Here is a 21,193-nt window from a genome sequence, read left to right as displayed (position 1 = left end):
AAATGGAGAGATATTCCATATTCATGGATAGGAAGAGCTAATATCTTCAAGGTATCATTTCTTCCCAACTTCATCTATAAATTCAACGCAATCTCAATCAAAATCCTAGTAAATTATTTTGCAGAAATCGACAAACTGACTCTACTGTATGTATGGAGAGGCAAAAGACCCAGAATAGCCAACACAACACTGAAGAAAAATAACAAAGTTAGAGGACTGGCACTATCTGACTTTAAAACATACTATAAAGCTATTGTAATCAAGACAGTGGTATAGGTGAAAGAATAAATACATAGGCCAACGAAACCAAATAGAGAGCCCAGAAAGAGACCCACATAAATACAGAAAAAGGCAACTGGACTTCCACATGCAAAAAAATGAATTTACACAGACTTTACACCCTTCACAAAAATTAACTCAAAATGGATCACAGACTTAAATGTAAAACACAAAACTATAAAACTCCTAAAAGATAACAGGAGAAAATTTAGATGACCTTGAGCTTGGTGATGACTTCTGAGAGGCAAAACCAAAGGCAGGATCCATGAAAAAAGGAACTGATAAGCTGGACTACATTAAAATTAAAAACTGCTGTATGAAAGACACTGTCAAGGAATAAGAAGACAAGCTACAGACTGGGAGAAAATGTTTTCAAAAGACGTATTCGAAAAAGGACTGTGTGAAATAGAAAATAATATATATTGGTCTCAGCCCCTGGTTCCTGGCACAGAACTCCTAAAACCCTTATAACTTCCTAAAGTGACAATAGTGTGTCTTTTTGTTGTTGTTCTAATATGTGTCTAAATCCCTTGGAATTTACTGGGTGATAGGAGTGTCTTTTGTTCTAAGGCGGTGACACTTGGTGGGCTGCTGGGCAGCTTCAGGATGGGGTGGGTTATCATAAACATCAAGCCATGATTAGAAGCCTGGAACTTTCAGCCTCATCTCCCATCCCTTGGAAAAGAGGAGAGGGGCTGGAGATTGAGTTAATGATTGATCATGCCCATGTGATGAAGCCTCCATAAAAATCCCCAAAGTATGTGGTTCCAAGAGTTTCTGGCTTGGTGAACATATCCATGTACTAGAAGGTGGCACATCCCAATTCCACAGAGACTGAAGTTCCTGCACTGGCGACCTTCCAGACTTTATCTTATGTATCTTTTCACCTGACTGTTCATCTGTATCCTTTATCATAATCTTTATTATATAGTAAACTGGTAAACGTACGTAAATGTTTCCCTAAGTTCTGTGAGCTGTTCTAGCAAATCAAATCCAAGGTTGGGGGTGGAGGGCATGGGAACCTCTGATTTGTAGCCAACTCAGACAAAAGTCGTGGGTAACCTGAAGACACACTATACTTGTGATTGACATCTGTAGTGAGGAGTAGTCTCCTGGGACGGAGCCCTTAATCTGTGGGGTCTGTGCTAACTCCAGTTAGTGTCAGAACGGAATTAAATTGTAGGAGACACAGCTGGTGTTACAGAGAATGGCTTGATGTGCAGGAAAAAACTCCATACATCTGGTGTCAGAATTGCTGTGAATGTGGTAGTGGTGTGACAGGAAAGGACAAACACCCAGCAAGAGTGTTTTTCCTACAGACTATCATCCAAAATATACAAAGAACTAAAACTCAACAATAAAAACACATTAAAAAACCCAATTTCTCCAATGTCTCTCCCACAACCTCATCTTAGCAAGCTAGCACTCGTCCTTCAATCTGGAGTTCAATTGTACCTCCTCAAAGAACCCTTCCCTGGCCTCCCAGTGAAGACAGTGTGTTACGTTTAATGTCTTTACTCCAACTGACTGTGAGCTCTGTGAGGGCGAGGATTACTCCTACTTTGCTCACTGTTTTATCCCTCTTAGCACAGTGTCTGGCAATAGTAGATGCTCAACAACTTTGTATTCGGTGGAATTATGAAAGAACAACACAACAGAAGGTTTCACTGTGATATTTTATGTACATCATGAAGTTCTATTCGACAGTTCCCAAACGTTACCAGTTCCAAATGTTTTAGTTAAAAATTTAAAATATAGCCAGTATAATCATTTTAAAACTTTCAAATATGCAAATGAGAATATCTACATAATTGAAAAGTCTTTCCTAGCACATCAAAATTCCATAATTAAAGGAAAAACAATTAAAAAAACAAAGAAAACAAAACAAAAAATCAACAGCAAAAGGCTCCAACAAAATAATCATAATGTCAAAAATATTTTAAGAAAAAGCATTCAGAACATTGAGTGTAACATTAGATTGACAGTTCCATATTAAATGGAAGTTAAGCAATAACCTTTTCCCACCTGGATTATTATTATTATATTAGTTAATGTACCTTTTTTGCATTTTTTTCTTGGCATCAACTCTCTAGGGAGTCTTCTCCAATCTGTGTGTACAAAAGGAGAAATATAAAAATGGCAGTTTCCTCTAGGAATTACTGGCACTAGCTATAACTATTTAAAGAACATGATAGTTGCTCATGCAAAGGAAATAAAGTTTCTTAATATCTGACTATACATATTTAGCTGGGATCAAATTATAACAGTGATATATTTTCTCCTATGAAGAAAAAAAGTTTATTAAAATAGCTTTGAAACAGTGTTATAAAATTTCTACAACATTCTTTTAACAGCTATACAGTATTTATATAATTAATTTCAAATACAGAAATTTTCATAACAAAAAATATAGAAAAATATTTATGGGCATGAAAAGTTATTCATGATATACTGGTAAATTAAAAAACTTCTAAAACAATACATACAGAATTCCATTTAAAAAATAAACCTACCATATAAATATTTTTATATATATTTGTGCAGAGAAAGCTCTAGGTTGGGGACAAAATATTACAGAAATTCCTTGCAAGTGTTAGGATTACAGCTGTTTTTCTTAACTGTTATTTATTTAACTACTCTGTATTTTGTAAGTGTTCTGTAGTTGATATGTATTTTTAAAAAAATTTATTTATTTAACTTATTTATTTTTGGCTGCATTGGGTCTTCATTACTGCGCGCTGGCTCTCTCTAGTTGTGGTGAGTGGGGGCTACTCTTCGTTGCCGTGTGTAGGTTTCTCATTGTGGTGGCTTCTCTTGTTTCGGAGCATGGGCTCTAGGCTTGTGGGCTCAGTAGTTGTGGCGCACGGGCTTAGTTGCTCCGCGGCATGTGGGCTCTTCCCACACCAGGGCTCAAACCCGTGTCCCCTGCATTGGCAGGCGGATTCTTAACCACTGCGCCACCAGGGAAGCCCTGTAGTTGATACGTATTTCTTTCTTTTTTTTTTTTTTGTGGTACGCAGGCCTCTCACTGTTGTGGCCTCTCCCGTTGCGGAGCACAGGCTCCGGATGTGCAAGCTCAGCAGCCATAGCCCACGTGCCCAGCCGCTCCACGGCATGTGGGATCCTCCCGGACTGGGGCACGAACCCGTGTCCATTGCATCGGCAGGCGGATTCTCAACCACTGCGCCACCAGGGAAGCCCTGATATGTATTTCTTATGTAATAAAATTTTTTTTCAAAAGTTAAAATATGTGATCACAATCCTAATACATGCAAAACTAAATAAACAATTCTAATAATTATAGGAAAACTTTAAAATTAAAAATACAAAGAACTATGGAAAAGTAAATTCCCTCCAATTAATAATTTTGCCTGCATTAATTAAACAATTCCTTTAATTTGTCACTTCCTTTTCATTTTTAAGCTTAATCAGAAAAATGATGCAACATGAAAATAGATAAAAATGCTGCCTGCTAGGGCTTCCCTGGTGGCGCAGTGGTTGAGAGTCCGCCTGCTGATGCAGGGGACACGGGTTCGTGCCCCGGTCCGGGAAGATCCCACATGCAGCGGAGCAACTGGGCCCGTGAGCCATGGCTGCTGAGCCTGCGCGTCTGGAGCCTGTGCTCCACAACGGGAGAGGCCACAGCAGTGAGAGGCCCACGTACTGCCAAAAAAAAAAAAAAAAAAAAAAAAAATGCTGCCTGCTAATAAAAGAAAAACTCAGTGTCTTTTGCAGAAAACATTTATATCTCAAGCTATTTTAGCCGAACTAATAAATTTTGCTTTAAATATGTTTCTTTTTATAAACAATACACAGGTGATCATAAGAAAGTATTTAAAGAGAATCATTTAGAGATGAATGTTTATGAAGTAGAAGAAATGAGAGACCTAAGACAGTGTTTTCAGAGGGACACAACCTTATCAATAATCGGCACTGAAAAGAAAGAGCACTGTAAGTCAGGAAAACAATAATGCTGTAAATGCAACTTATGCATTTACATACAGGCAGTTTCTATAACACACCAAGGACAGAGATGTCAAAGGAAAGTGAGTTAAAATGAGGAGACCTGGGTTTTAGAAGTATGGTCCATGTCGTCCTGACAGGTCTCTTCATTTCTATGGCAACTGTTAATTTTCTATAAAATGAATGAACTGGATGAGTTCTCTGCAGCCCCCTTTCACCTTGTCTCTATCCAAGGTAATTTTGTGAATGTTGGAAAAAAAAAAACCCTTAGGTATGGTTCTGTTAAAAAGGCATCTTAACAATCAAAAAGAGTCTATGCCTGCTGGAAAGAAAGGAAGATACACAAACTTGGCTTAAAATATTCATAAAAATAGACTTGATTTCTCCTCAGAAGCTATAAAATCACGCAGGTGCACAGCAGTGAGGACTACTGGTATTAGAGACTAAAACTGTGATTGTGGCAAAAGGAAATGGAAAACCCAATGGTTCTGGTGAGCCCCAGTTTATAAAAAAAAAACAAAGTATCCTAAGAATTTCCAAAAAAAACACTTCAACCCTTCTGTGTTACAATATAAAAATCTTTTCATCTTAGTTTTCAAAAGATATATGTTGCTAATTAATTATAGGAAAAGAGCCAGACTCTATTTTCCTATGGTGAAAATACAAAATTTGTCCTAAAAAATATGGAGTAGGGAGATAGCCTTTAAAGATTATTTTAACATTTTCAGTTTTACAATTACCTGGTATCCACTCTTCTTTGTACACCTTCATATATCTTTTACTATATCTTTCAATATCTAGAAAAAAGATAGAAAAAACAAATTTTAAAATAATTGAAAACACCAGGTAACATCTTTTATTTCACATACAGGGAGTTTCTTACATTTCTCCACAATGTGTCCCTGGACACATACTGAACAGTTCAATGAGTACTACATGTTTAGGGAAGTGGCAAGAAGCACCTGGGTATGAATGACTGGGGGTGAGCAGAGACCTAAACCCTAATTATGGTTCTTAGAATCAGACAATCTGACTCATCTCTAAGAAAATTCACAAAAGCCCAAATGCAAGTCAGGAAGCCACTTACACATAAGGGCAGGGGGTCTACTTGGCATCTTCTATTTTCTTCTTGTGACACTGGCCTCCAGCTCCCAAACTCTAAACCTTGTATAACTGGAAGGTATTAAGTATCTAAGTGAGGATGGAGGGCCGTTTGCTTACCTCCAGTAAGGTAAGCAAATGCTTAATACACACATTTACTTAGGCTTCTCAGTGAGCTACTTTTCACAATCCATTGGGGAAGAGAATGCGGAAAAGGGTAGGAGTAGGCAAGGCTGGACTTGATGGGGCATGAATGAGCAAGCTGCAAGCCTTCCATGTCACTGCTGAGAACTCTGCAGGGACCTTACGAGCTCACCAAAAACAGGACTGTGGCTGTGGCTCTTGTTCTGCTTTGCCCACTTTGCCACAAGAAATTCCCTCGATGAGGGCTCAAACCCTTTCCCAACAGCACAAGTTAGCAAGTGACACCATTATACAATAGCTTGAAACCATGGTTCATCATAAAAACTGGTTTAGGAGGATAGTCATGAAAAGCAGACGGTAATATAAAAGATGAAAATATAAAAATCAAGACCCAAGTAGACACTGATTTTTCTTCCATGTTAAAAAAAATGCTTCCACAGATTCACAGATACAGGGAACAAACTAGTGGTTATGAGTGGGGAGAGGGAGGTGGGTAGGGGCAATACAGCGGTAGGGGATTAAGAGGTACAAACTATTAGGTATAAAATAAGCTACAGGGATATATTGTACAACACAGGGAATATAGTAAATATTTTATAATAACTATAAATGAAGTGTAACCTTTAAAAATTGTGAATCACTATATTGTACACCTGTAACATATAATATTGTACACCAAATAATACTAAGACCATGGTGTCAGACAAAGATAACTAAAATAAAGAGTAGATCAGAAACTAAGAGACAAGGTTTTTCTAGATATTTAACTGTTTGACTTCAATCTTGCTCTCAAGTTTTTCATCTGTAAAGAAAAGGCAAATGAGAGATTCCCAGCATCTGCATTTTAAATTTTTCTCCAAAACAGATTCTATATTTTGAAAAAATTTAACCCTCAATTTACCAAGAAAAAATTATTACCATTTATTAATAATAATGGTTACTACCAATGAACCATTTTTATATTTTTAAGTTACTTTCAAATAATTTACAGAAGAATAAGAGATGTTGAAAACCAACTACTGGAATTCAATTTAAAAAAGCAAAGGATACAAACAGACGTTTCTCCAAAGAAGATATACATGGACAAAAAGCACATGCTAAGATGTTCAACATCATTAGTCATTAGGGAAATTCCAACCAAAACTACAATGAGCTACCACTTTATACCCAGTTAGATGGCTAGAACTAAAAAGACAGTAATAAGTGTTAACAAGGATGTGGAGAAATTGGAACCCTTATACATTTTTGGTAATGTAAAATGGTGCAACCACTTCAGAAAACATTTTGGCAATTCCTCAAAATGTAAAATAAAGAGTTACCATATGACCCTAGATATGTACACAATAAAAGTGACATATGTCCACACAAGAACATGTATATGAATGTTCATAGCAGCATTATTCATGGTAGCCCCAATGTGGAACTGACCCAAATGTCCATCAACTGATGAATGAACAAAATGTGGTATACACATATAATGGAATATAATTCAACCATAAAAAGGAATGAAACAGTGATACATGGTTTACTGTGTATGAACCCTGAAAACATTATGTTAAGTGAAAGTAATCAGTCACCAAAGAACACATATTATGATTCCATTTATATGAAATGTCTAGAACAGACAAATCACTAGAGACAAAGCAGATTACTGGTTGCCATGGGCTGAGGGGGGGAGGGGACAATGGGGAGTGATACTAATGGGTATGGGGGTATCTCTTCAGGATGATGAACAAGTTCTAAAAACTAGATAGCACTGTTGGTAGCACAATTCTGTGAGTACACTCAAAGGCACTGAAATATTTTAAAAAGTAAATTTTAGATATGTGAATTTTATCTCAATAAAGCTGTTATTTAAAAAAAAATTAATTACTGGGAACTTTAATAACAAAGTATAGTAAACTCATTATACTCCACTATTTTCCTGGTTTTGAAGGTATATTCACCCAAAATGGGCTACATCCTTTGAATGCAGCTAAGTGTGCATCAACTGTGCATCATGAGTTTGTCATGTACAAGCCTTAAATATAAGCATTTCATATATCCTGATTCCAGATTTCAAATACATCTTTAATAAATTCTAACTGATTATTTCTGTTTTTTCTCACACCTGCACCACCCAAGTGATTCTAGATTACAAATACATTTCTATTAATAGCTTTTAGCTTATCATTACTTCCAATTCTTCTTGTATTTGCATCATCAAAATGTAACACTTTAAAAAACTGTTATGGCTCACACTTTTGTTGAAGAGAGGATGGCCCAGCCATCTTCTTTGATCTATAATTGTAAAACATTTTCATTATTAAATTTATAATTACCAATTAATGTGATCAATCCAATAAATTGTTTCATTTCTACATAATCTATTTCCTTTCAATCATCTTTGTCTTTGCCTTTGCCTTCAGCAGTTGTCTGTTACAAACTATATGAAATAAAATTTGGTATATAAATACCATCAAAAAAGAAAAAAAATATGGTCATGTCATTTTAGCAAACAGAATTTTCAAGGTTCCTATCACAAAATATTATGCGAAAGATTAACTGTATGAAAATACCATATGTCCTTTTCATTCTTAGAGATATACTGTTTACTCATTGATTCATGAGTTCATAGTAGAGAACAGTTAATGAAAAGTGATGAAATAATATCTATGATGATGAAACAGTAAAATATTTCAAGAGGCAAGAAAAATAAGATCACTAAGATTCCAAAATGTATTTTAGATTTATGAAAGGGTCCAATTGGCCAGTATGGTAATGCTAAGATAATATGAATTTTTTTTCTTTTCTAAAGCAAATTCTCTTTGTTCTTTGGAAGATGTCTACGAAAAAATAAGTAATGAATATCAATCATTACATAAAATAGTAAGCACTGCTCAAAAAGAAACTAAAACATTAAAATGGACCCTGACAGTATATTGAGAGTTAATAAACCAAACAAACTCCATTTGTTCAATAACAGCCCTTGTGGTCATAATGCAGGTAAATGTATGATTTCCATTAAGCTTCTGAAAATGGCTTACAGAACCATCACCACTGTCACCCCTGTTTCTAGCTCAGAGGACCCCAGTGGTTCAGGAACCTGAGCTGGGAACCACTGGACCAGATGCTCTCTATGCACCTTTGCAGCTAAAACTCATTAAAATAATAAAATTCATTGATTCATTTCTCTTTATTAAAAAATAATAAATTTCATTGCAGAGAAACTACCAATCATTTCTATAATTCTACCTCAGAACACTATAAACAAACCTTGAATCTATCACAACATGAAATATGTTTATTCTGTGCCCTCCGTTCTTTGTGAACAAATCTCAGTGCCCTAAGCCACCAGCCATTTGATGATCAGGAAGAGATCTCCTACCTTATTTGTCAAAGTCTGTACAGCTTTAGTTCTTTACATTAGTCCATAAATCTCTCTTTCCTAAAGCACATAGGTAGTGAGTGATGAGAGAAGGCTGGTGAACATACAGAGATGGAACACTATCTAGAATATGGCTCCCTATGACAGTTGTGTACTTCTATTCAGTCTGGCCAATTCTTTTCCATTCAAGGTGTGTATATGCACACTATATGTGTGTGTGTATGTGTGTGTGTGTATATATATACAACGTATATATACAGTGTATATAAACCTGTACTCATATATATATTATGTATTTTTAAAAGCCTTTACTTTCTTTTCATTTATTAATTTATTTCTTTATTTTAACATCCTTATTGAAGTATAATTGCTTTACAATGGTGTGTTAGTTTCTGCTGTATAACAAAGTGAATCAGCTATACATATACATATATCCCCATATCTCCTCCCTCTTGCATCTCCCTCCTACCCTCCCATCACATCCCGCTAGGTGGTCACAAAGCAAGGAGCTGATCTCCCTGTGCTATGGGGCTGCTTCCCACTAGCTATCTATTTTACATTTGGTAGTATATATAAGTCCATGCCACTCTCTCACTTCGTCCCAGCTTACCCTTCCCCCTCCTCGTGTCCTCAATCCTCAAGTCCATTCTCTATGTCTGCATCTTTATTCCTGTACTGCCTCTATGTTCTTCAGAACTTTTTTTTTTTTAGATTCTATATATACGTGTTAGCATAAGGTATTTGTTTTTCTCTTTCTGACTTACTTCACTCTGTATGACAGACTCTAGGTCCATCCACCTCACTACAAATAACTCAATCTCATCTCTTTTTATGGCTGAGCAATATTCCATTGTATATATGTACCACATCTTCTTTATTCATTCATCTGTTGATGGACACTTAGGTTGCTTCCATGTCCTGGCTATTGCAAATAGAGGTGCAATGAACACTGTGGTACATGATTCTTTCTGAATTATAGTTTTCTCAGGGTATATGCTCAGTAGTGGGATTGCTGGGTCATATGGTAGTTCTATTTGTAGTTTTTTTAAGGAACCTCCATACTGTTCTCAATAGTGGCTGTATCAATTTACATTCCCACCAACAGTGCAAGAGGGTTCCCTTTTCTCCACACCCTCTCCAGCATTTATTGCTTGTAGATTTTTTGATGATGGCCATTCTGACTGTTGAGAGGTGATACCTCATTGTAGTTTTGATTTGCATTTCTCTAATGATTAGTGATGTTGAGCATTCTTTCATATGTTTGTTTTCAATATGCATATCTTCTTTGGAGAAAAGTCTATTTAGATCTTCTACCCATTTTTGGATTGGGTTGTTTGTTTCTTTGATATTGAACTGCATGAGCTGCTTGTAAATTCTGGAGATTAATCCTTTGTCAGTTGCTTCATTTGCAAATATTTTCTCCCATTCTGAGGGCTGTCTTTTCGTCTTGTTTATGTTTTCCTTTGCTGTGAAAAAGCTTTTATGTTTCATTACGTCCCATTTGTTTATTTTTGTTTTTATTTCCATTTCTCTGGGAGGTGGGTCAGAAAGGATCTTACTGTGATTTATGTCATACAGTGTTCTGCCTATGTTTTCCTCTAAGAGTTTTATAGTGTCTGGCCTTACATTTAGGTCGTTAATCCATTTTGAGTTTATTTTTGTGTATGGTGTTAGGGAGTGTTCTAATTTCATTCTTTCACATAAAGCTGTCCAGTTTTCCCAGCACCACTTATTGAAGAGGCTGTCTTTTCTCCATTGTATACTCTTGCCTCCTTTATCAAAAATAAGGTGACTATAGTTGTGTGGGTTAATCTCTGGGCTTTCTATCCTGTTCCACTGATCTATATTTCTGTTTTTGTGCCAGTACCATACTGTCTTGATTTCTATAGCTCTGTAGTATAGTGTGAAGTCCGGGAGCCTGATTCCTCCAGCTCCATTTTTCTTTCTCAAGATCGTTTTGGCTATTCCGGGGTCTCCTGTGTTTCCATACAAATTGTAAAATTTTTTGTTCTAGTTCTGTGAAAAATGCCATTGGAAGTTTGATAGGGATTGCATTGAATCTGTAGATTGCTTTGGGTAGTATAGTCATTTTCACAATGTTGATTCTTCAATCGAAGAACATGGTATATCTCTCGATCTCTTTGTATCATCTTTAATTTCTTTCATCAGTGTCTTATAGTTTTCTGCATACAGGTCTTTTGTCTCCTTAGGTAGGTTTATTGCTAGGTATTTTATTCTTTTTGTTACAGTGGTAAATGGGAGTGTTTCCTTAATTCCTCTTTCAGATTTTTCATCATTAGTATATACAAATGCAAGAGATTTCTGTGCATTAAATTGTATCCTGCTACTTTACCAAATTCATTGATTAGTTGTAGCTTTCTGGTAGCATCTTTAGGATTCTCCATGTATATTATCATGTCATCTGCAAACAGTGACAGTTTTGTTTTTGTTTCTTTTTTTAACAGTGACAGTTTTACTTCTTCTTTTCCAATTTGGATTCCTTTTATCTCTTTTCCATCTCTGACTGCTGTGGCTAAAACTTCCAAAACTATGTTGAATAGCAGTGGTGAGAGTGGACAAACCTTGTCTTGTTCCTGATCTTAGAGGAAATGGTTTCAGTTTTTCACCATTGAGAATGATGTTGGCTGTGGGTTTGTCACATATGGCCTTTATTATGTTGAGGTAAGTTCCCTCTATGCCTACTTTCTGGAGGGTTTTTATCATAAATGGGTGTTGAATTTTGTCAAAAGCTTTTTCTGCATCTATTGAGATGATCATATGGTTTTTCTCCTTCAGTTGGTTAGTATGGTGTATGATTTGCATATATTGAAGAATCCTTGCATTCCTGGGATAAACCCCACTTGACCATGGTGTATGATCCTTTCAATGTGCTGTTGGATTCTGTTTGCTAGTGTTTTGTTGAGGATTTTTGCATCTATGTTCATCAGTGATACTGGCCTATAGTTTTCTTCCTCTGTGACATCTTTGTCTGGTTTTAGTATCAGGGTGATGATGGCCTCATAGAATGAGTTTGTTCCTCCCTCTGCTATATTTTGGAAGAGTTTGAGAAGGATAGGTGTTAGCTCTTCTCTAAATGTTTGATACAATTCGCCTGTGAAGCCATCTGGTCCTGGGCTTTTGTTTGTTGGAATATTTTAATCACAGTCTCAATTTCAGTGCTTGTGATTGCTGTTTATATTTTCTATTTCGTCCTGCTTCAGTCTCAGAAGGTTGTGCTTTTCTAAGAATTTGTCCATTTCTTCCAGGTTGGCCATTTTATTGGCATATAGTTGCTTGTAGTAATCTCATGATTCTTTGTATTTCTGCAGTGTCAGTTGTTACTCCTCCTTTTCATTTCTAATTCTATTGATTTGAGTCTTCTCCTTTTTTTTCTTGATGAGTCTGGCCAATGGTTTATCAATTTTGTTTATCTTTTCAAAGAACCAGATTTTAGTTTTATTGATCTTTGCTATTGTTTTCGTCATTTCTTTTTCATTTATTTCTGATCTGATCTTTATGACTTCTTTCCTTCTGCTAACTTTGGGGTTTTTTGTTCTTTCTTTAATGGCTTTTGGAAAAAGGTTAGGTTGTTTATTTGGGATTTTTCTTGTCTCTTGAGGTAGGATTGTATTGGTATAAACTTCCCTCTTAGAACTGGTTTGCTGCATCCCATAGGTTTTGGGTCATCGTGTTTTCATTGTCATTTGTTTCTAGGTATTTTTGACTTCCTCTTTGATTTCTTCACTGATCTCTTGGTTATTAAGTAGTGTATTGTTTAGTCTCCATGTGTTTGTAGTTTTTACAGATTTTTTCCTGTAGCTGATATCTAGTCTCACAGTGTTGTCGTCGGAAAAGATACTTGATACGATTTCAATTTTCTTAAACTTACCAAGGCTTGATTTGTGACCTAAGATATGATCTATCCTGGAGAATGTTCCATGAGCACTTAAGAAGAAAGTGTATTCTGTTGTTTTTGGATGGAATGTCCTATAAATATCAATTAAGTCCATCTTGTTTAATGTGTCATTTAAAGCTTGTGTTTCCTTATTTATTTTCATCTTGGATGATCTGTCCATTGGTGAAAGTGGGGTGTTAAAGTCCTCTACTATGATTGTGTTACTGTCGATTTCCCCTTTTATGGCTGTTAGCATTTGCCTTTGTATTGAGGTGCTCCTACGTTGGGTGCGTAAATAGTTACGATTGTTATATCTTCTTGGGTTGATCTCTGGATCATTATGTAGTGTCCTTCTTTGTCTCTTGTAATAGTCTTTATTTTGAAGTCTATTTTGTCTGATATGAGAATTGCTACTCCAGCTTTCTTTTGGTTTCCATTTGCATGGAATATCTTTCCATCCCCTCACTTTCAGTCTGTATGTGTCCCTAGGTGTGAAGTGGGTCTCTTGTAGACAGCATATATATGGGTCTTGTTTTTGTATCCATTCAGTCAGTCTATGTCTTTTGGTTGGAGCATTTAATTCATTTACATTTAGGGTAGTTATTGATATGTATGTTCCTATTACCATTTTCTAAATTGTTTTGGGTTTGTTATTATAGGTCTTCTTCTCTTTTGTTTCCTGCCTAGAGAAGTTCTTTTAGCGTTTGTTGTACAGCTGGTTTGGTGGTGCTGAATTCTTTTAGCTTTTGCTTGTCTGTAAAGCTTTTAATTTCTCCATTGAATCTGAATAAGATCCTTGCTGGGTACAGTAATCTTGGTTGTAAGTTTTTCCCTTTCATCACTTTAAATATGTCCTGCCACTCCCTTCTGGCTTTCAGAGTTTCTGCTGAAGGATGAGCTGTTAACCTTATGGGGATTCCCTTGTATATTATCTGTTCCTTTTCCCTTGTTGCTTTTAACATTTTTTCTTTGTATTTAATTTTTGATAGTTTGATTAATATGTGTCTTGGCATGTTTCTCCTTGGATTTATCTTGTATGGGACTCTCTGTGCTTCCTGGACTTAATTGACTATTTCCTTTCCTATATTCGGGAAGTTTTCAACTGTAATCTCTTCAAATATTTTCTCAGTCCCTTTCTTTTTCTCTTCTTCTTCTGGAATCCTTATAATTTGAATGTTAGTGCGTTTAATGTTGTCCCAGAGGTCTCTGAGACTGTGCTTAATTCTTTTCATTCTTTTTTCTTTATTCTGCTCTGTGGTAGTTATTTCCACTATTCTATCTTCCAGGTCTCTTATCTGTTCTTCTGCCTCAGTTATTGTGCTATTGATTCCTTCTAGAGAATTTTTAATTTTATTTATTGTGTTCTTCATCATTGTTTGTTTGCTCTTTAGTTCTTCTAGGTCCTTGTTAAACGTTTCTTGTATTTTCTCCATTCTTTTTCCAAGATTTTTTATCATCTTTAGTATCATTATTCTGAATTCTTTTTCAGGTAGACTGCCTATTTCCTCATTTGTTTGGTCTGGTGGGTTTTTATCTTGCTCCTTCATCTGCTGTGTGTTTCTCTGTCTTCTCATTTTGTTTAACTTACTGTGTTTAGGATCTCCTTTTCACAGGCTGCAGGTTCGTAGTTCCCGTTGTTTTTGGTGTCTGCCCCCAGTGGCGAAGGTTGGTTCAGTGGGTTGTGTAGGCTTCCCGGTGAGGGGACTGGTGCCTGTGTTCTGGTGGATAAGGCTGGATCTTGTCTTTCTGGTGGGCAGGACCGCGTCTGGTGGTGTGTTTTGGGGTGTCTGTGACCTTATTATGATTTTAGGCAGCCTCTCTGCTAATGGATGGGGTTGTGTTCCTGTTTTGCTAGTTGTTTGGCAGAGGGTGTCCAGCACCATAGCTTGTTGTTCGTTGAGTAGAGCTGGGTCTTAGTGTTGAGATGGAGATCTCTGGGAGAGCTTTCACTGTTTGATATTACCTGGAGCCGGGAGGTCTCTGGTGGACAAATGTCCTGAGCTTGGCTCTCCCACCTCAGAGGCACAGGCCTGACACCCAGCCAGAGCACCAAGACAGTGTCAGCCACAGGGCTCTGATATTAGTAGTGCCAGAAGGCTCTTAACGGCGGTCTCAGCCACAGAATCTCAGCTTAGTGACATGCTCTGTGCCTTTGTAGGAGCCGCGACACCCCCACCCCCCCACCGGCTGCATGCTCTTCCGGCTCTGCACCAACCCTCCTTCCTCCATGTGCCTCTAGGTGGTGCCCTGGGCCTTGTGTGCCTTTTACACGTGGTAAATGGAGGCTCAGAGTGCAGGTCAGCCGAGGTCATGCCCCAACCCAAAAAGCCTTTACTTTCAACCATAGTTTTTTTTAATAACACATTATATCAGGAAAGAGAGGTAAACATGAGTATATTCAAAGAGAATATACTTGTATCAGTTTAGAAAATTCTATGCAAGAGGTTTCTTCTGGAACAGTAACAAAAGATTCCTTATATATTTAAATACTTTATTATGCAGTTATCAAAGGTAAAGATCTGGGATTCCCAGGTGGCGCAGTGGTTGAGAGTCTGCCTGCTGATGCAGGGGACACGGGTTCGTGTCCTGGTCCAGGAAGCTTCCACATGCTGCGGAGTGCCTGGGCCCGTGAGCCATGGCCGCTGAGCCCGCGTGTCCGGAGCCTGTGCTCCGCAACAGGAGAGGCCACAACAGTGAGAGGCCCACGTACCACCAAAAAAAAAAAAAAAAAAAAAAAAAGGTAAAGACGGTCTTGATCCAGGTATAAGCCAGCTGCTCTCCGAAACCATGAACAAAATTATGTTCCTGGTTTAAAAGACTCAAATAAATGTTTCCATGGTATGACATACTTTTAAATTGGACATGTACTTTAATAACAACCACATTTAAGTAAGTACATCCCATAATCTAGAGAAGAGACTAATTTTAAAAAGCCTAACTAATTTAAAAAAGCCTAAAGTATATCCTACACTATTCACTAAGATTGAATATTTATTAGTTCATTTAATCTTACTTATTTAAATCTTTAAAATGAGATTTAATTTCATTTTTAAACTCAAATAGAGAAAAGCATGCAACATAATCATGAAAGTAAAAAAATTCAGTATTTTTGAGATAAAAATATCAAACCATTTATTACATAACTTCAAGAAGCTATGTTTTGAAAAATTAAATAAACTTGTCTGAAATGTTTCTTACAATTATAAGCACGTGTAGTATTACTATATAAGCCTTCCTTTTTGATTCTTATCCAATCTAAATCTTTTAGAATAAGGGAAAAGGGTATGCATTTTTAATACTAATGGAATGAAATGATACTATATGAATTTCTCATGTTTTAATGATGTTGTTTTGAGAACTCAAGGATGATATCGATCTCTCTAATTTCAACATTCAGGGGCAGAAACTGAAAATCAATATAGTTCTACTGTGCTAAATAACTACTCAGGAATGTGTTCTCTTCCTCTAAAACCACTTTGCACTTCCAGTCTGAGACTGTCAAGCCTTCTCCAACTGTAATTTCTCCTCTCTGTCCTTGGCATAACCAGTGAATATATATTTTATATTTTATATCTGATAAATGGTAAGCCAAAATACAGTCAAGCCTTTCAAAAATTTTAACCAAAATATTAAATAATCAGAGACCTGATCAAAGATTTACGTATAAGGATAGTACTCATAGTATTATAGATATGAGGAAAAAAAACTAGAAACAATCTTAAATCTTACAGCAGGGAACTAGTTACAATTAATAATGTTATATCCACACAATGGAATACCACATAGTCATCAAATATCATATTTTCTAAGAATGCTAAGAATATGTGGATAAAATAGATAACTAATAAGAACCTACTGTATAGCACAGGGAACTTTACTCAATACTCTGTAATGACCTATATGGGAATAGAATCTAAGAAAGAGGGGATATATGTATATGTATAACTGATTCACTTTGCTGTACACCTGAAACTAACACAACATTGTAAATCAACTATACTCCAATAAAAATTAACTAAAAAAGAATATGTGACAATGCTAATATGCTATTGAGTAAAAAAGGAAGATACAAAGTAATATGACTCCAATTTTATAAAAGGAATATACACACAGAAGAAAAATCTGGAATATATAATAAAATATTAATAGTAGTTCTCTAGACATAAGGAATACAGGTGATTCTTACTTTCTTAATACTTCTGTTTTTCATAAATTTCACTGAACATATAAAACTTCTATTTTGAAAGATAATTTAAAAAATAAAATATCAAAAAGTTTAAAATATATTTTCTGCTAAATCAACATAAATATGCTTTTTCAAGGTAGTTGATTGAAATTTCTGACTGAATCAAATCAATCAGCATTAAAGGTCATATATCTTATGCTGAAATGCTATTTCATCTGTAGACAGTGAACCACATAAAGAGTCCAATACGCACCTTGTTTTTCTTCAGGTGTTTCTACAAAATAAGGCATTCTTTTCACTGTTTCTCTCAACTCCTGTTTCAGGGCCAGCACATAATCTTCACCCTCTCCTGTTTTCAGTGGCACTGGTTTATAATCTGTATCCTGTTTAAATTAAGAGGCAATTTTAAAAAATAAATTAAATATTTTAATATCCTTTTTGTCTATATTCTGAAAAATGTTAGTTTTATTGAAAAACTACATTTTACAGGTATTCAGTTTTACCATCAACTTAAAAGATTTTGAGCTTTTATAATCTATTAAACCTTTCACCCATCTCCTATTTTGCTCTTCTTTTAGAAGTAGAAAAGATACTTAGTTTTCCTACCTGCCTTAATTTTTCTACTGATCACACCAATAATCATTTTGCTATATAGTCTGTTGATTGTGATTCTATATTTTAACAATCAAGGCACCCAAATAAAAGCAGCCGCTGTAGTCTCCTATTAACCTCAGTCAGTGGTGGTGGTATTGGTGGGAGCAGCAGCATTAAAAAAAAAAGTAGTAGCAGCTACCATTTAACAACTGGTTACTACATACTACAACCTAGATGTACTCAATATTCAAAATCCATGAACTCATCTAAAGTATCAATATCTCCCCTTTCACAGTGAGGAAACTGAGAAATGAACAATCTATATGCCCATATAGCACAAAAGTGGCAAAGCAGAAATTTGAATCTGTATCTTCAATTTTTAAAAATTACATGCACACCCACATATGTATATATATTTATAATATATATATTCATTAAAATGTGGGTCCTCAGGGTACATAAAAAAGATATTTCTGGTTTCACAGGCTAAGTATAGGGTACATTTTAAAAATTTCACTCTGAATTTATTCATTCTACAACTATTTATTGAGTGCCTACTATAAGTCACAAGGGGTTAGACAACAGGAGATGAACTAGTCAAACTTCCTACCTACATGGAATTTACATTCTAGGGGAGAAAATAAGTAAACAAATGAGGTAATATATAATTTCAGATAGTGATAAGTGAAATAGAAGGGCTGAAGCCAGGAAGAGGAACGAGTGACTAACGGAGTACGTGGAGATTGGAAGTGGCTGGTCTAGACAGGGTTATGCACGCATTATCTCTCGGGGAAGTCATCTTTGAGCAGAGATCTGGATAAAATTACGAAGCCATCCATGCAAAGAAATGGGGAAATCAATGGCTCCAGCCAGGGAAACAAGCAGAGGAAAATGCCTAGGGGAACAAGGAGATCAGCATGGCTAAGGAATGAGGACAGTGGTAGGAAAAGGGTCAGAGAGACATCAGTAAGGCCAGATCAGACAGAGCCTTTTAGCCAGTAATAAGGAATTTCATTTTTATTCCATGCAGAAAAAACAGTATGTACTAATATTCCCAAGCTTTAGAAGTAACCTCACACATGAAGAAGAGCTTGTTTTAAAAGAAATCAATGTAAAGTGACATAATGTCTATACCTGAGATATTTACCTTTGTTTTTAGGCTATAATGAATATCAGAAAGGCAAAATACCAAGAGCAAAAAGTAGACACTCCCCATGTGAGACATCTAGATCCCCAATACATTTATCCAGGGTCCTCTACTTACATAAATCTTTCAACAAAGGATGTTTCCTTTTAAAAGAGGGAAAAGATTCCTGGAGGGAGTATATGGTTATTTATGATTTTTTCATATTTTATACTACAGCACATGTGCATCTGGAAATGTAAGCTTACATTTTAAACTTAATATAAAGCGAAAACATTAGATTAAAAATTACACCAATTAAGTCTGCAGCATACTCATTAAATTTAAAAGCAACACTAAATGTAGTAGAAACGCTTATATTCTGAGAAAGAGTAACAAAATTAAAATTGACTTTAATAAGGAAATAAGCAAAAATAAAGTTCAGTGGGTAAAAGGTCAAGTGGTATACTAGGGAGCAAAATTAAATTCTATAGATACAAGATGAGAAGAAAATCATTAGGTGAAGATCTGGCACAATGGGAAGTGAGGACCACTGTAAAACCTGACTTTACTTTTAAAAATATTATTTTAATATTGGAATATATCAATAACAGCATTATAAGATGCAAGGATTGAAAAAAAATTCTTTCTTGGTTCAAAAAGTACTGAATACATTCAGGAAAAGGTGTATATAGTTTTCTGTATTTTAAGAAAGCAGTTTGAAAATTAGAAAAGTTTCAGAAAAGAACAGTGGAAATATTTACATTAAAGGTAAGTGACACACTCTCTTTTACTTTCTTATAGTTGGGATATCGTAATGATATCATATATTCAAGTCTTATACAGAATTTAAATTTTCTCTGAAACATGAAAAAACACCCTGAGAGCATTTTGTTGTTAATGTACTTACAGGAAATAGTGGGGGTGGCTTCAATACCACATCAGGTAACTTTTCACCTCTGCTAAATCCAACTGCCTCAATATTAAAGGTGTAAGCAGCACGTCCTCTTCCTTTATTCCCAGCCATCAGAACTAGTTACATCAGAAAAAGTGGGCAAATTAAGACACTGTTAATGATTAAGATTCACTGGATCAAATGATAAATGAAACCAACATTTTAAAACAAAATACACTCCACTCCTTAAATAGCATGGCCCATTTAAAACACTTCTGGAAAGCAAAACCTGTAAATAAATAAATATGTGATAAACTGACTCCTGAACCCGTCACATCTAGTCATGTTTGGCAAGTAAAGTGATGATGGGCTCAACTACCTCACCCAGATCCTGGGTGGAGGGCTGATCCTGGGGCTCCTTTGCGATGCTGCCCCAAGCGCTGTGCAGCCAGCTGATGCAATTCTCTCCACCTCTCTGTGGTCTGGCAACAAGATCTCAGATAGATATTACAAAATGTGGCCAAGGAAAGGTTGTGCTGATGAAGAGGGGACACCTCGTTTTTTTAATCAACTTGAAGACTATCAGCAGTCATGTATACTTTAAATTTTTAAGTAATTTTTTATCCTAAAATTTGAGTGTTAGAATCCTTGAGATCCTCCAATGTCCTCCTTTTAGAAATGGGAATGGGCTCAGTAAAACTTTGAAGAGGTCTGTCCAAGCAAAAAAAATTTTTAAAGTTCAGAGAAAAAACATCTCAAATAGTTAAGTTAAAGGTAAGATAAACCTGTACTCTTTAACTTTAGAGATAATGACAATGTCATTCTTAAGTCCTGAACTGAATTTCTGAATTGTCTGAAATGTGATTACACTATACAGTTGATGCTTGAACAACATGGGATTAGGGGCACCGACCCCCCATGCAGTCAAAAATCCATGTATAATTTTATAGTCAGCCCTTTGAATCTGTGGTTCTGCATTCTCAAATTCAACCAACCTCAGACTGTGTAGTGTTAGTATTTATTGAAAAAAAAATCCATATATAAGTGGACCCATGTAATTCAAACTTGTGTCATTCAGAGTCAACTGTAATGCGAAAACAGGATTCCAACACTAGGGCTCTTTCACTACAACTCTGTATTGGACTGTAGTGAAGATTATAATGCACATTCTTTAAATCTTTCCCCCAATGATGCTACTGAGTATCATTCAACTCTGTAAGCCCAAGAAAGCAATAATATGCCCTCCATACCACTGTAACAGTTCCCTCCCTTTTATCCCTAATCATTTATGTGTTGAAAAAAACAAGGTCATTGTCCTTTGCAATGCTTCTCCAACTTTAAGGCATGTGCAAATTACCCAGGAATCTTGTTAAAAGGCAGAATCTGAACCAGCTGGCCCAGGGTAGGCCTGAGAATCTGCATTTCTAACAAGCTCTCTGAAGCTATCAATGCTACTGGTTTGCAGACCACACTTTGAGAGTAGGAAGGCTGTACAATTTCCCATATTCTGGATTTGCATGATTGATTACACAAGATGTGGTTTAATACATTCCTCTACTCCCTGTATTTTCTATAAACAGATGGAATAGAGGCTTACTCAAATTTGGGTTTGATTTTGTACAAGAATACTTAAAAGAGATGCTCTG

The 21,193-nt window shown here is 36.0% G+C and overlaps 1 protein-coding gene across 6 annotated transcripts in view; it reads right to left on the bottom strand.

The window, feature by feature from the left end:
- Positions 1-21,193, bottom strand: part of POLR3G (RNA polymerase III subunit G) — a 64,301-nt gene that overhangs the window by 36,916 nt on the left and 6,192 nt on the right. For all 6 annotated transcript variants that reach the window (XM_060296002.1, XM_060296005.1, XM_030847549.2 and 3 more), the window contains exons 2-5: positions 19,563-19,684; positions 17,189-17,318; positions 4,983-5,039; positions 2,337-2,387 (exon numbers count right to left, since the gene is read on the bottom strand). In XM_060296002.1, coding sequence (XP_060151985.1) covers positions 2,337-2,387; positions 4,983-5,039; positions 17,189-17,318; positions 19,563-19,679 — 355 coding nt within the window. In that variant the 5' untranslated portion in view covers positions 19,680-19,684. The remainder of the gene's footprint in view (positions 1-2,336; positions 2,388-4,982; positions 5,040-17,188; positions 17,319-19,562; positions 19,685-21,193) is intronic.

The sequence above is a fragment of the Globicephala melas genome, chromosome 3, assembly GCF_963455315.2.
Source record: "Globicephala melas chromosome 3, mGloMel1.2, whole genome shotgun sequence".
In the NCBI taxonomy this organism is placed as follows: domain Eukaryota; kingdom Metazoa; phylum Chordata; class Mammalia; order Artiodactyla; family Delphinidae; genus Globicephala; species Globicephala melas.
The sequence above is the reverse complement of the archived record's forward strand: the minus strand, read 5'-3'. Positions and strand labels throughout refer to the sequence as shown.